The 15,323-nt window shown below is 62.7% G+C and overlaps 1 protein-coding gene across 11 annotated transcripts; it reads left to right on the top strand.

Moving 5' to 3' along the window:
• Window positions 1-224: 224 nt before the first annotated feature.
• ARFGAP1 (ARF GTPase activating protein 1) lies at window positions 225-12,916 on the top strand. 11 transcript variants are annotated; one of them, XM_019753477.2, is made up of 14 exons: window positions 225-383; window positions 3,344-3,407; window positions 3,613-3,722; window positions 3,864-4,035; window positions 4,470-4,570; window positions 5,042-5,128; window positions 5,653-5,749; window positions 7,114-7,170; window positions 8,513-8,545; window positions 9,474-9,503; window positions 10,256-10,312; window positions 10,791-10,850; window positions 11,324-11,394; window positions 12,272-12,916. In XM_019753477.2, exons 1-14 carry the CDS (start codon window positions 226-228, stop codon window positions 12,579-12,581), a joined length of 1,407 nt encoding a protein of 468 aa, XP_019609036.2. In that variant the 5' UTR covers window position 225; the 3' UTR covers window positions 12,582-12,916. The 11 variants fall into 11 exon arrangements, with proteins under 11 accessions (XP_019609036.2, XP_019609035.2, XP_074173310.1 ...); XM_019753476.2 differs by having other exon boundaries at window positions 11,318-11,394; XM_074317209.1 differs by lacking the exon at window positions 9,474-9,503.
• Window positions 12,917-15,323: the final 2,407 nt, after the last annotated feature.

Below are 15,323 nucleotides of genomic sequence, written 5' to 3'. Positions count from 1 at the left end.
GGGATCCGCAGGGCCGACCACGACACGGCGAAGCGACGCGAAGAGGACCGGGAGTCCGGCCCCAGGGCTGTCCGCTCTGGCCTCCTGCTCCGGTCGGCGTCTGGGCCAACCTGGCATCTGCGCGGCGCCGGGACGCGTCCCCATGGCGACAGGAGGGGGCGGTGCTTCCGGTTCGGCCTGCAGAGCGGAAGTCCCGCCCCTGCCAGCAGGCCCCGGCCTCCCGTGATGCCCTGGGAGGCGCAACGTAGCCGGAAGCTGGTGGCGGCGGGGTGGGCGGCCGGCGAGAGTCCTCCGTGCAGCCAGCTGCGCGACCCTGGCCCGGACCCCGCCCGAGCCTCCGGAACACGGCCGACCCGGCGCGCAGAATCGAGCCCGCCCACCAGGTAAGCGCGCGGCCTGAGGCCCCTGGCGCCCGCCCGCCCGCCCGCCCGGCGGACGCCCCCACCCTGCCGCGTCCTCAGCCGGCCACCCTGCTCTCCTCTGACGCTGCCCCCACACCGCCGCCTCAGCGTCTGGAATTCTCCACCCGTCGCAGGCCCCTGCCCGTCATCCCCCCGCCGTGGGCCGAGCCGCCCCGGCCCCCGGCCCGTCCCTCGGACCCAGCGCCTGGCCTGGGCACAGGGTCGCGCCCGGCCGACTGCGAAGGGCCTTCCAGCCCTAAGAAGTAGGGGTTCCTCCAGCGGGTGTTGGGCGCGTGTGGGGGGGGCAGGGTCCGTCTAATCAGAGAGGGCGGCCTCCGCGCGCTTCCCTTCCCTTTCCTCGCCCTTTGCCGCGGGTGACTCTTGAGGGAGGGAGAAGAAACCAGGAAAGGACTGAAACGTTTTCCGTGTACGTGGATTTACATAGAAGAACTACGTGCTCTTTGTCTGGCCTGTAAAATAAACAACTTCCTTGCAAACCACCGATTTTGAGAAATACTTGTGCAGGTGTCATATTCCGCGTCCTGTGTTTATGGCAGTGCCGGACGGGGCTGCAGTGATGGCCCGGGAGAAGCCGGCGCTTGGGTGCGTTTTGGCCTCCCTTCCCAGGGCCGCCCCGGGAGGAAGTTCGGAAATGCTCTCATTAGTGTGAGAAAGGGCTGGTCTTAGAGACAAGTGCTTTGAGTGCCTCGCTCGGGTTCTGAGAAAGGTGACTCCTGTTTCTGCCTGTCGCCCGTGTAAGGGCCCTGGGGGCGGAGCAGTGCGCTCTAGTCACCCCTTCCAATCTCAGAGGTTGAGGAAGAGCGAGCAGTCTGCAGCCTGACAGGTGGCTTCTTTAATGACCCAGGACAGTGGCTTCCTCAGTGACCCAGGACAGAGTGTCCTCGCTTGGTCCAACATGGGCTGCAGTGATGTCCCCTTGCAGAAAAAGCTACGTTGTGACACCTTGGTTTCAAGTGTTAAGACAGGAGTTCTTAGATCATTTTTCAAGATGAATTAATATTGAAGCTTGTGAAAGTTAGGAGGTGCTGTATCAAACAGCATGTCAGAGGACTCGACGATTCTGACGGGCAAAACCAGTGGCTGAGGGCGGGGAGGGGGGTGTCCTTTTAAATCCAAGCTAAGCCATTCACTTTTCACATGTTTTTCTCTGTAGTGGTTCTGCAGATGTTCACTCTGCTGTTTTCCACGCTGAGAAATGCAGAGCAGGCTCACCCCAGTGCTGACTTCTGTGTGCCTGTGTCCTGTTGGCCAAACGTCAGCCTCTGAGGGCAGGCACAGCTCTATGAAGCCAGGTGTGGAGACCTGTGTCGGGCAGGTGTGCGTGTCAGCCCCACACACTTGCCTGCAAGGGGCTCTCCTGTGGCCACCGTGACACCAGTGTGTGCAAAGGGCTTTGTAGATTCTCACCCCCCAGGACGTCTCGCCATGTGTGTGTTTGCCCACTTCTGCCTTTCGTGCTGTGGAAGAGTACACGCTCAATGGAGTGACAGTATTCCACCAGAGTGGGTGGAATGGCCAACGGCCATACTGGGCAGGACTGTGCATTCATATGTTTGCCTCTGAGGTCGGGTGGTTTCTGGGGACCGTCACATGCAGTGCAGAGAACTCCTGGGCAAAAAGGAGCCTCCGTTGAGCTCTGGTTTGTTTCCATCAAATACAGAAAACAAACGTTTATTTCTTAACTTCATCTGGCTTAGAAGTGGACACTGAGGGACATTGGAGTCCTGGACTCCAGGTTTAGGCTTGGTTGTGTGCATAGTCGGGGTCCCTTAATGAGTCACATGTTTCTGCGTCCCTATGATTGAAGGCGAAGTAGAGGATGGAGCTGCCTCTAGTTTTTACCTGCCCCTCAGCGTGAAGCTCCAGCTGCACCACTGATAGGAAAGCTGGTGTGAGCAGTTCCCTTCCGTGCAGCAGGGAAGTGGTAGAGAGGTGGTGGTGTGGGATGCCCAGCAGTGCAGGAACCAGCTCTCTGACTCGTGTTCTCGAGAGGATGTGTGGTGCCATGTGAGTTACAGGGTACAGCTCGCAGATTCCATTCACAGTCGAGTGAAGGGCAAACGTCAGAAAGGCCACATACCCGGTTGTGGGCTGCAGGTGGTAGAGGTGGCCTGAATCCCAGGCCCGTCCCGTGGTGATGCCCAGCATGTGCCTGACTCCCACCCCCTCCTCCTGCTGGAACCTTTTATTTCGGTTTTCCTGGTTATGAATTCAGTGGGCCACAGGTTGAAGTTGAATTTCCCGAAAGCAAGGAGATACGTTAAGAAATAAGTGGCTTTTTCAGGCCAAGCTGTGTGACTGCCGTTGCCCAGCAGTGTCCCTGTGAGGCGTGGGGATAGATCTGCCCTACTGTGGCCGTGCCATCTGTCACCTCTCTCCCTCCTGCCAGCCAGTCTCTTCATGCTCTTCACATGTCCGTCAGGGCCACCCCCCCACCGCGCAGTAGGGATGGGAGGGCAGGTGTGCAGTGCAGACAACGTGGCTGCCTGTTTTGGAAGGCTGTCAGCCCAGGGCTGTGTGTCGCCCTTTAGGGGGTAATCCGTCTGTGTGTGTGTTAGTAACGACCACCCTTGCTGTGAATGAAGTTTTTTAGAGGACAGGACTCCCTATAACTTATGCAGTTGTGGGGTGCGTAATGCTTAAGCAAAGGGGACACCCATGTTGCCCCGCATGGTTGCATTGCCCTTGGCCTGGGAGCATCCACCTGCTCTTGGTGCTCTCGGGGTGTGGAGAACAGCTTCCCTCGGTCAGCGGTCCCCGGCGCTGCCTGCAGTGACAGCGGCCTCACCCTGCCGATGCCAGGCAGCGTAACAGAACTTCTCTCCTCTGAAGCTGTGTTGTGTCGTGTTCTTGCGCTGACCACCGATTGTCTTGTAAAGTGACCTGTTTGTGAGTCTTACGTTTGTTTTTCTTCTTTGCAGCACCATGGCCAGCCCAAGGACCAGGAAAGTTCTCAAGGATATCAGGGTGCAGGATGAGAACAACGTGAGTGTCTGCATTTCTTTGCTGCTTCCGTTAGGGCTTGCATCCTCGGGAGTCGCTTGCAGCATCAGAGCCCTCCCCCGCTGTCACTGTCTGTCCCCCAGCCAGCCTGTCCTCTGCTCCCTCTTGGGGCCACCTATTGGGTCTTTGGGGCTCCTGGGATCTGGCCTGAGCTACCCCGGTGAGTGGTATGTGGCCCGTTTCTCAGGTGTGTTTCGAGTGTGGTGCATTTAACCCTCAGTGGGTGAGCGTGACCTATGGCATCTGGATCTGCCTGGAGTGCTCAGGGAAACACCGCGGGCTCGGGGTGCATCTCAGGTCAGTGCCCGCTCTGGCCGCTCCGCATGTCCTCAGCGTGCCCGTCCCAGAAGACAGGCGTCTGATCCCCAGCTGGCCTGGGGCAGGGCCCTTGGGTACCTAGCTCACCGCAGTCAGGCTGATCGGTCGTCTGGTTTCTAGCTTCGTGCGCTCTGCCACCATGGACAAGTGGAAGGACATTGAGCTGGAGAAGATGAAAGCTGGTGGCAATGCTAAGTTCCAGCAGTTCTTGGAATCTCAGGAGGACTTCGACCCCGACTGGTCCCTGCAGGAGAAGTACAGCAGCAAAGCTGCGGCCCTCTTCAGGGACAAGGTGAGGACATGCCAGGCTGGCTGGCGGTACCCCGGTGCTCCTGTTGGCGGCTTCAGTGGCTCTAGGAGTTGGGATTCCTGTGTGGGTTCTGACATAGCCATGGCAGCCGAATGCAGTCCATGGGCGTGTGGCCCTGTCTCGTCCCACCCGAGGGGAAGCAGGTGGCTGATAGCAGGGGTGAAGGGTGGGCCTTTCTCCCCAAGCCCTGCGAGGGTGTGGTGTCCGCTCGCCTCCATCCATCTTGGTTAAAATACTCCTGAGGACAGCAGTGCCCACTGGGGGACACACAGGTGGGTCCTGGGCATTTGGGGTTAGTGTCACTGCAGAGGGAGGCCCAGTGACAGTGCTCAAATGAGGCCGAGACCCAGCCCACGACCGCTGCGCCCAGGAGGCTGCACTGACAGTGCGGGCTCTGACCCCTGTCCCCTTGGCAGGTGGCCACTGAGGCCGAAGGCAGACAGTGGTCTCTGGAGTCATCGCCCGCTCAGAACTGGACCCCGCCCCAGCCCAGGACGCTGCCGTCCACTGCCCAGCGGTAGGGGTCATCTGGCCGCTGCTCTCGGGGTCCTGCTCTCAGTTATAGCCCAGTATCCCATGCTGTTGTGGTGACAGCCAGTTGTGAGCTCTTCCCAAAAGTCAGTGGGAGAAACAACACTGTACGTTGCTGTTAGTGAAAATTCAAGACGTGTTTAAAGGGAAATGTCAGTCATCAGCCCAGGGCCGGTCATTCCTGACATGTGCCCATGACCTCTGTGCTGCTCTGCAGGACCTTGCTGCTCTGCAGGACCTTCCTGCTCTGTCCTGCCTGAGGGCTGCCCACCTCCCCAGAGCGCAGGCGCTGTGGGCGCGCTGGGCCCAGGGTGGTCCCCCTGCGCCTTGCATGTCAGAGCTGGTGTTCCCGTGTGAGCCGGCTTGGGTCCTGACAGTACTTCCCAGAGGCCCAGGTGGTGCCGGGTGGGCGTCTGCTGCCCTCTGGTGGCCATACCGACCTTTGACTCCGTTTCAGAGCTCCTGGCCAGCCGCAGAGCTCCACCACCCCCTCTGACAAGGCCTTTGAGGACTGGCTGAACGAGGACCTCAGCTCCTATCAAGGGTGAGGCCGGGGGGCGGGGGGTAGCGGGGTGCTAGGCTGACCAGCGTGGAGGGTTTGGCCCCTCAGGGCAGGACCGCCCCTGCGGGTGGCCAGGCCTATTGCTTATGCACCCGAGCGTGCAGTCAGCACGGCTGCTGGCCCCAGGTCTGCCCAGCGTAAATGGGGGTCTGGAGTGGAGACGAAACCTGCTTAGAAGGAGAGAGTATGTGTTCCTTCCTGGCCCCGCCTGGCCTGCAACGGTGTGTGTCCGGAACCGTCAGCTTACACTGGTGGCTGGTTCTTGCCACCATTGCTTGGTGGCTGTGGGCCTTGCCCGGGCTCCCTGGCTGGATGCAGCAGGAAGGTCTCCAGTGAGCTGAGGAAAACCCGCCCCCTGTGTGCTGCCGTTGCAGGACATACGTGGGCATCCCATGTCCTAAAGGGGTCCTGGGGCCGGCCAGGCCATGGGCCTGTCCTGGGGTCTGGGCGCCGCCCACACCCGCAGCTTTCAGGAGCAGCACGGTGGCTGCTTGTGTCCCTGTCAGGGCCCAGGAGAGTCGCTACGTGGGGTTTGGGAACACAGCACCGCCTCAGAAGAGAGACGACGACTTCCTCAACAACGCCATGTCGTCCCTGTACTCGGTGAGGACGCTGTCCTGGGGCCTCACTCAGGTCCTGGGGCCCCTCCCCTCCCATCAGACTCTCCGTGTGGCTCAGATCCCAGGCGCTTTCAGTCACGCGCTCGCTCTGGTGACATTCACAGTGTTTCGAGTGTAACGATGCATTTCCTCCAAAGCGCTAACGCCCTGGGAGTAAGCTGCGTGGCTGACCTCTCACCTGGCACGGCACCGGGCAGCCCGCCTGACTGAGCCCATGTTGGTTCACGGCGTTGCCCTGTTGGCCAGCCCGGGAAAGATGAGGTTTAGCAGGCAGAGGTTACGTGCTCCTAAGCTGCACGGGCTCGGTATCCTCTGGGGATGGCATGTCCCACCTACCCTCAGCTGCTCCAGTTTAAACCATCATTTTCCAGGGAAACTTACTGTTTTTAAAAAACGGTGTTTATTCATTGCCGCCTCGACGGTGATACTAATTGCAGACAATCAAGGGTCTGCCCGGGGCACTGGTGGGTGCTGCTACACGTGAACACGCAGGAAGGGCTCTTTACGCTGGAGGGACAAGGTCTCCAGTGATGGGTGAACAAAGCGAGTACAGGAGGGCGGGTGTACAGGGAGACACGGAAGCAGTCCCCGCCCAGCTGTCACCTTAGGGTCTGAGTCAAGCGCAGTGGGGTGCTCACTGCCACTTTGTACCGTCTTCTCCAGCTGTGTCAATTTACTCCAAAAACCAATGCACTTCTCACTGAGAGTTATTTACAGCTTCCTTCCCCATGGGGCACCTGTCACCCAGCCTCAGCCCTGCACCCTGGAGCCTGGGAGGGTCAGCGGGAGCCCTGGGCCCGAGCTCGTTTTGCCCACAGTGGCTGCTGAGGCTTTTCCAGGGAAGAAAGGCAGAGTTGGGGCCGGAAGCCTGCTATGGGGAAGTCTATTTAGAAACAGGCCCGCCCTCGAAGGTCGCATCTCCGTGGTCCCCGTGTCAGCCCTTCACTCCTCGCAGTCCCCTCGGTGCCCGTGTCCTCTCCCGGCGCCCTGGGGTTTCTCTCAGGAGGAGAGACTCCGGTGGCACTTACATCTTCCTAAATAGCTTGCATTTGTTTGGGGCCTTAGGAGAAAACAGCCTTGAACTCAGGAGAGCAGGGTGCAGTGCCCCCCGCCCCAGGGTCCATCTGTCCTGAGTGGGTGCCAGGCCTGTACCCCTTGGGAGGCGGTGGGACCGAGAGCCACAGGAGGAGCAGGCACAGGCTGAAGGCGGGGTTGTGGGGCAGGCGGGGCCCCCATGGTGTGGTCCAGGCCTGCCTCTGCCATGCCCTTCCTCTGACCTTGGCGAGGTCAGAAAGCAGCCTCGTGGGCGTCGCCGAGGGACTGGACATGGCCTTTGTCTCTGTACAGGGCTGGAGCAGCTTTGCCACTGGAGCCAGCAAGTTCGCCTCGGCAGCCAAGGAGGGTGTAAGTAGCCGCCCCCACGCTTAGGGCTGTGTCCTGCCACCAGCCAGAGATCCCAGAGCCACACAGTTCTCTGCGTGAACAGCTGTGCTTGCCCGCGTGTCACATGAGCTGGCTCTAATAACCACCGTGTTGAGTGGGGGCAGATGGTGACCCAAACTGCCCCCACCCCACAGTACTGGCATAGGCCCATGGCAGGAGGTGGTGGCCCCGTGGCCCCTCACGTTCTGCCTCCGGGTCTCAAAGCAGTCTGATAGAGTTTTGCCTGAGGCCAAGGGAGGGGGTGGGGGTTTTGGGGGTTTTGTCAGGACTGACGAGTGGGAAAGGGGAACGTGCTCGTGTTCCTGGGAGTGACCCGTGTTCCCGGGAGTGACCCATGTTCCTGGGAGTGACCCGTGTTCCTGGGAGTGACCTGTGTTCTTGGGAGTGACCAGTGTTCCTGGGAGTGACCCGTGTTCCTGGGAGTGACCCGGGCAACTGCCGGGAGGAAAGGAGCAGGTTGGGAAGCGAAGCGGCCTGAGGAGAGAGCCTGTGGGCCGGGCAGCGTGGCCGTGGCCGTGGCCGTGGCCGAGAGCCCTGGGCAGGGACAGCAGGTTCCTGCTGTGCTGACCCTGGGCACACAGGAGTGCCGAGGGCCAACGCCGGGGGGGGTGGGGGGCTGGGGCCAGCCAGGTGCCCGCAGCTCCAGGGACAACCAGGGAGCTTGGGGTTGGCTCTGGGCTGGAGTGAAGTCCCACAGACCACTGCTCCTCGCGGGCCACTGTACCATGCATGCCCCCAGCTGCCTGGAGGGGGCCCTGGGCGGAGCCTGCTGTGGAAGGGCTCCACACCCCTGGCACCACTGCCTGGCCCAGCCCTGTGGCTTCTCTACGAGGCCCTGTCCCTGAAGGAGGGCTGCAGTCGGGGGCCCAGGCGCCTTTCAGCTAGACTGTGTGGCCAGGCCTTTCCCTTCCTTGTTACCATAGTGATTAGCTATTGGAACTGGATCCCGCAGGGCTGTGGGAAAGCCCAGTGAAGGTGGGATTGGGGTGGTCACCCCTGACCAGTGGGCCTGTGGGACCTGTCACCCAGAGAGCGAGTGGGACAGAGTTGGCCCTGGGCACGGCAGGGGCACCCCTTCCCTGCTGGCCTTCCTCCAGTGTGGGGTGGCATCATGATCAGCTTTGCTGGGCCCCTCGGAGCTGGTGGGGCCCTCAGAGCCACAGCAGGGTGAGCTCTGGTGCCTTGGTGGCCTCAGGAGACAGGCCTGGGACAGCGTCTGTCTGTGCCTGGGGAGAACGCGGCCCAGTGAGTGAGTGGCCAAGGCAGGACCGTTGGTCTGAAAACCCGTCTCTTCTGCTTTCAGGCTACAAAGTTCGGATCCCAGGCAAGTCAGAAGGTGAGAGGACGCTTCTGCCCCTGTGCTCGTTAATCTGGCCTCAGGCCCTCAAGTGGCGTTGTCTGGTGTGTCCTCAGGCCCCGCACTCAGCGGAGGGGACATGCTGTGTGCAGCCTGGGCCCCCACAGGCCCCCACAGTGCGCGGGTTTGTCCCCCAAGCTTGCGCCAGTGCACGTTACTTGGGGGCCTGCGGGCTTGGAGGTGGGATAAGACGCTGCAGCCACTCAGGGCCTGTCGGGCTCACACCATCACCCCGTCCACCGCAGCCTGGGCGCTGGGCAGCTGGCCCCTTCATCAGGGAGGAGCAGGCGGTCTGCACCGCTGGGCAGAAGGAGGCTTAGTGTCCCTGAGGCTGTGCTGTGACCCCCGAGCCGGCTCCTGGAGACGGTGGGGCTGACCTCTGTCCCTGGGCCTTGTAGGCGGCACTCGGGCCTGAGCCCCTTTTTCTTCAAGTCTTGGATAGGGCCTCTTGCCATCCCCACGAGGTGCCAGGACTCTGGGCTGGCCCTCCCTCCGGGGCTGGGGTCAGGACTCACACAAAAGGCAGCGGCCACAGGGCTGTCCCAGGACAGCTCAGCTGCGTGGGACCTGCCCTCAAGCCCTGAGTAAAGGGGGGCACCGCCTGCCTGGGGGGTGCTTTGTCACCTCCCTACCCAGGGTCCCTGCTCCACTTCTGTCTCTGAGCCCCCCACTGGGGCCCCTGAATTGCACTCGCTCACACCATTCTGGAAGGTGGCTGGGGGTGGAAAGCGGTCAGGTTCAGCAGCGGTGAAGGTAGCCCCAAGGACCTGGGGGGCCATTGGGTGATTCTATGGGAAACACGACGTTAAGGATGTGTCCTGAGGTGCTTCCTGATGTTGCCCCATGCTGCTCCTACCGCCTTGCTCTGTCTCTCTCTCCCCTGTCTCCCTGTGCCGGCTCGGTACAGTTTTGGGGCTCCAAGCAGCAGCCAGAGCTGGTAAGGCCCCCTGTCTGCTGTCAGCATGCCCCTTCGTCTGTGCTGTGCCCCAGCTGTGGCCTGTTGTGCTGTGCTTACGTGTGCCAACGCTCAGGGCTGTGCACGCTGTCCTGTGGGGGTGCTGATGGCCTGGGGCCCCTCGGGCTACTTGGCGGGGTTTCCATTTCACCTTCAAAGGCGTCTTACCCAGGAGTGAGGGCCTGACAGCCCCCCGCCCCCGTCAGGGCCACCGCTCCCCGGCGTCCTTTCTCACGGTCCCCCAGTCGGCCCAGTCCTACCCCCACCTGAGCGTGATCTCTCCGGTCTGTCCCCTTCCCTGCCCCTAGCCAGCTCCCACAGTGCCTGCTGCAGAGCGGGCAGGCCTCACGGGGCTGCTGATGACTTTGTGCTGGCTGCATCGTGGGGGAGCGTGTTACCTGCTCTTGGCACATGCTGTCGTCACCAACGGGACTCACCGGACTCTGATGGGGCAACTCGGGGTGGTGGCTGGACAGGGCGGGCCAGAGGGCTTGTGCCGGCCTGTCTCTGGGCGCCTTCCCACACCCGGGGCAGTGGTCTGGCCTCTGTTTGGCCAGGTGCCTGGGGACCACTTCTGTGCAGCTGCTGTGAGAGTGGGGGCACATCCTGTGTGCTGCTGGGCGGCTCACCGTCGCTGCCCACAAGCTGGTGCTGCTGTGCTGTTCTCGTCCTGGGGGGAACGTGTTGCCCAGGGGCTCCCCACCTTCCTCTCATGGCGTCTTTCCTTCACGCAGGCATCAGAACTGGGCCACAGTCTGAATGAGAACGTCCTTAGGCCCGCCCAGGAGAAGGTAACACTGCCAGTGCCCGCTGGATGCTCGGGCAGGCTCGTCATGTGTCCCCAGTAGGCCAGCTGGGAGCGCAGTGCCTTGGGTGGGGCTTTGGCCCGTGTTCCCTGTGCTCCTGTGCTCTCCGTGTCCCTCACACTCCCATGTCCCTATGGGCTCCTGTCCCCAGGCTCAGTGAAGTCTGGCCCTGCCGGTGAGGGGTCCCCCTGCTGGGGCCTGGTGGCCCAGACTAGGCAGGAGAAGCTCTTGGTGGTCTGGGGACTTTGGGAGCAGTGCCAACCTGCCTCGGGGAGATTGGGGTGATGTGGGAGACCCCCAGGGGCCGGCGCAGTGCAGGGCAGCAGGGCTGTGTTGTCACTCTGGGGCTGGGGGGCACAGCTGCGAGGCAGGCTCAGCAGACGCTCTGCACCGGTGGGCGTTGTCCTGTCAGTGAAGAGCAGCGGCTTCTGCCCTTGGCTGACGACACTGTTTAATTTACCAGGTGAAGGAGGGAAAGATTTTTGATGATGTGACCAGTGGGGTTTCTCAGTTGGCGTCCAAGGTAGGGTGGGCCCCGCCTTATGTGCGGCCGCAGCTGGCGGTCCCCACATTCCCGTGCGTTGGCACCGAGAGCGGCCCTGGGCCGCCCCTGTCCTCAGACATGAGGGGTCAGGCAGGTGCTCTGGTGCTGACAGCTGGAGAATGTGGGGATGGCTGGATGGCCGGCACAGCCCCTAACGTGTCGCTTCTTTCCTTGTGCCCTCTTGCTGCCGCTGACCGCCCCCCTGGTGAGTGCTGGCCCCCTCTCCTGTGGGGGACGCCTGCCCGCCATCTCTGCCTCCCAGTGCGGGGGTGGGGGGCTGCTTCCTGTGCCTGCCAGGGAGCCTGCCTCACTGAGGGCCATGGCCCCTCAACATCCACCCGGGGTCCCGCCTGCCAGCAGAGCCCACCTGGGGGAACCGTGGTGACACTCTCACTGTGTGTGCTCACGTGTGAGCCCAGGCTGAGCTGCCTCCTGTCTCCTTCCAGGTCCAGGGGGTTGGCAGCAGGGGATGGCGGGATGTCACCACCTTTTTTTCTGGGAGAGCAGATGACTCCTCAGACAGGTATGGCGGGTGACCGTCCTGGCATGGGTCCCCTCTCTGGTGTTTTTCCCACAGGGTCTCTGGGAGGCAGTCAGGGGCCCCAGGGGCCCAGTGCAGTGGCCCAATTCTTTTGACCCTGTGGGAACTGCCGCTGGGGACTCGGGAGGGAGGGGCGGGGCGGGCTGCAGGTGGGAGCAGCAGCCCTTGAGGAGGGTGGCCGTCCTGACCTGCTGTCCGCGGAGTCTGGGTGGGTGCAGAGCTGCCCCCTCACTAGCCCAGTCCTGAGTCCAGCACTTGGGCCTGTGCCTGGGCCCTTCTGCTGGGACGCCATCTGGCTGGGCTTCTTCTCTGATTCATGGGTGGGACCCTGGGGGTCTGATAGGCAGGTGGCCATGGGCCGGGCCTGGGGCGGTGGCTGCTGAGAGGCCAGCCCGGTGGGCGTTGCCGGTCCGTACTCCCAGGATGGGGCACGTTTGCCCTGCCCACGGGCTGATGGCACCACTCTCTTCCTGATATGCTGCTTGGTGTTGTATGTGGCGTGACTGGGTCGGTAGGCCCTGTGCCGAGCTGGCCAGCTTGAGTGCTCTGCGTTTCCGTTTTCCCTTAATCTCTGCAGAGCCCCGATGTTTTAGGTTTGTTCACGCACCCTTCATGCTGGGTGGGCCTGGAGAGAGGGCTCTGGCGGGAGGCCGGACTGAGTGTGCCCACCAGGGTCCGTGTCCGGGGCGCCCTCCTGGGGCCGCACTGAGCCCAGCGTCCTCTGGCCTGGAGCGAGAATGGCAGTGGGGCTTGGGTGGGCTCTTCCCGGGGCCGTGCCAAGGGCACGCTAGGCACTCCAGGTGCTGGGACCATGTCCTGCTTTCGAGAACAGCTGTTCATGACCCCCTCTGTTTCCAAGACCCCCAGACGGCCAGGGGTACCAGAGCAGCTCTGTGGACCAGAGCTTCTGGGAGACCTTTGGAAGTAATGACCCCGCCAAGGCCCACAGATCCCCGAGCAGCGACAGCTGGACGTGCGCCGACGCCTCGGCCGAGAAGCGGAGTTCAGACAGCTGGGATGTGTGGGGCTCAGGCTCTGCGTCCAACAGCAAGAGCAGTGACCATAGTGACGTGGGGGAGGCCTGGGGGGAGGGCAGGGCCAAGGCTGCCAGGAAGCCGGCGACCCCCGCCACGCAGGTGGATGAGGGCTGGGACAACCAGGACTGGTAGGCAGGCAGGCCCCTGGCCCCCATTGGCTGAGTCTGACTTGGCCTCATTGCACTTCCTTCCATCTGACCCAAGAAATCCCGGCCGCAGTGTGAAGACAGCGCCTTGGGCAGGACCCTGGGGGTGGTACTGCTGGCCCACGAGGGGGATTCAGCGTGTGGGGACCCGCACTGGACGGCCACAGCGGGGTGGAGGCCCAGCCGCTGTCCTGCCATCCGCGTCCCTCCTGGGTTTGCAGACACCGTCCAAGGCAGGTCCCCGCTGCAGGCTGGTGCGCTCTAATAAACACCCTCCTGAGTGCTGGTCTGCGTCTGTGACGTGAGACATGAGTGTCCTGATTTCTGTCTGCTTGAGTTCTGTTTTCATAGGAAATGCCCAAGGTTTTAGAGACAGATGCTAACGTTTGCGACAGCAGCTCTGCTGCTGCCGTCCCCATGCCCAACCTGAGCTGCTGTCAGCACTTGGACTCAGCTGTGTCCGCTAAGCCGGGGGCAGCCCCCACCCAGGATGCCCCAGACAACTCTGGAGTGCATTGTGGTCCAGGCGGCAGGCAGGCCCAGTGCTCTGTGAGCTGCGATTCCCCTGCCAGGCATGGGGGCATGACGGCAGGGTGGGTTCCCCAGCGCCTCCTTCCTGAGTCATCGCAGAGCATTGTGGGGCCTTCGCTGGGCAGGGGCTGGGCCATGCCACCCTGGACTCTGCCCGTCGGTGTTCTGAGGCGCAGCCAGGACATCGGTGTGGGCGATGGCTAGGCCTTGGGAGCATGGAGCGAGTTTGCGCCTGGTGGGCTCCAGCACTCTGTCCCCACGAGCACTTGCTGCCCCTGCTGGCTGTCATCTCTGTCGTTTGGCTTTCTCCATCCTCCCAGAGGCACCCGGCTTTGAGCTGCTGTGGGTCGGCCACAGCTGTTCCTACAGTCAAGTACAAATGGGGTGTCCGGTTGCTCCCCGTTGGTCTGTGGTACGAAGCGGTGGTCAGTCCATCTGCTGACCCTCGTGTCACTGTCATCCAAGCTTTCACCAGGCGCATTGTATTCCAGTGGCTGGCTGGCTCTGGGTTGAGACTCTCCAGACCCTGTGCCTGGGGCAGCCAGGGGCGCGCGGCCTCTGCCCTCCACCCGAGCCTATACCCTGAAGCCACTGAGGAAAGTGGCTGACTGGAGGGTCTGGAGTTGGAGTTGTGTCTTCCCGTGGTCTCCTGTGGGTCGTCATGTCCCAGGCGGTGCTTCAGGGTGTGTGGGCTGAGGCTGGAGAGGTGCAGGCAGGTCTGGGTGGGGCGTGCTGAGCCCCATCGCCCCATCCACCTCGCTGGCCAGCTGGGTGGGAGGCAGGACCAGGCTGCGCTCTACCTGGACCAGCCAGGCTGATCGGGACCCGTGTGTCCTCCACTGGGTTAAGCCTCCTGGCCAGCCTCCACCATGTTTGCCCCAGACCCTTGCCCAATGCACGGGACTGACCAGCAGACACGCTTCAAAGCCAAACCGCTGCCCAGCTTAGCTCTCCTTTCTGGAACTTACGAGCAGTGTGGTCTGTGTGTCCTCCCCCTTTGCCCATCCGCCTTTGCTGCCGCCTTGCTGAGCAGCCACCCCCAGCTAGGTGGCCCTGCCAACAGGCCTGCACACCCAGCTGCTGTAGCTCTGCTGGGACCCCTCGCCTGGGCAGGGGGGCGTGGAGGGGGTCAGAACAGGAGCTCCTGGGGCCACATCCCCACCTGCACGTGACGGGAGGGCGTGCACAGCCAGGAGACTGGCTGTTACGCCACCCCCAGAAGGCAGACAGGACTCTCTCAGCAAGGGGCCAGCGCCTGGCTCTGTCCTGCCCTGCCTCAGCTGTGACCTAGGACAGCCCCGACTGCTCGGTGGTCTGCGGGGCGGGGCCACGGGCATGCCGCTCACTGGGTGCAGGGAGTCTGGTGCAGGCACACAGATGAGGGTGGTGGGGTCCAGACAAGAACTCCGGAGACCTGACGGGCACGTGTGTGTGGTGTGAGGTGCATGTGTGTCCCGAGTGACCCTGACCTGTGTCCGGGGTCTGGTGGCTAGGCCGCATGCCCTCTGCTGGCCGCTTCATGGGTCTGCAGAGCCCTCTGGATGGGCACCCTGGGTGCCAGGACACCCCCAGTCCCAGCTCCAGTCGTCAGCACACCAGTGCCGTGTCTGATGGCAGGACACCTTGGGTCCACAGGCTTGGGTGGCTCCTGGGCTACAGCACATCACGAGTCATGGAGCTCTTGTCCTGAGGCGCTCACGGTCAGGAGCACCGGCCGCCAGTGAGAAGCTGGACTCACAATGCTGTCCGCTGTCTGTCTGGATGGGGGGGCCAGGAGGGGCCCTCAAGAGACCTGGGGCAAAGTGGGCTCCTGGGCTGCAGTTTCCTCGCCCAGGCCTGCGACTCGGGCCCTCCCAGCAGTGTTCCCAGGCTTTGAGCTGGTGGACCAGGCAGCAGGGGTGAGGCAAGGCGGTCTGGGGAGAGGAGTGAGCCCCACGGAGTTGGGGACAGGCCAGCCCCCGATCTCTGCCCACTGACCCCTGCCAGTGTCTCGCAAACCTCACTTCAGCCTGAGGGCCCGCGCTGTCTGCCTACCTCCCCCAAAGCGCCTGTCTCCAGAGGCCGAACCCAGAGCAGCCCCCAGCCCTGCTGGGTTCCTGGCAGCCTCTGAGCTCACCCAGAGGTCAGGTCTTCCCACCCCTCAACTGCCTGGGCAGGGGCAGGGCCTGGTGGGTGCCTGGGTCCCAGGCTGGGCACC

This window comes from Rhinolophus sinicus, linkage group LG13 (assembly GCF_036562045.2).
Source record: "Rhinolophus sinicus isolate RSC01 linkage group LG13, ASM3656204v1, whole genome shotgun sequence".
In the NCBI taxonomy this organism is placed as follows: domain Eukaryota; kingdom Metazoa; phylum Chordata; class Mammalia; order Chiroptera; family Rhinolophidae; genus Rhinolophus; species Rhinolophus sinicus.
Note: the sequence above shows the minus strand (reverse complement) of the source record. Positions and strands in the feature narration are given on the sequence as shown.

Excerpts from the sequence above, each read along its gene's own strand:
- ARFGAP1 (XM_019753476.2), top strand. The coding sequence starts at position 226 with ATGCCCTGGGAGGCGCAACGTAGCCGGAAGCTGGTGGCGGCGGGGTGG. Across the intron at positions 5,750-7,113 it reads CCATGTCGTCCCTGTACTCG|GGCTGGAGCAGCTTTGCCAC; the intron begins GTGAGGACGCTG and ends GTCTCTGTACAG. Across the intron at positions 10,313-10,790 it reads TTAGGCCCGCCCAGGAGAAG|GTGAAGGAGGGAAAGATTTT; the intron begins GTAACACTGCCA and ends TTAATTTACCAG.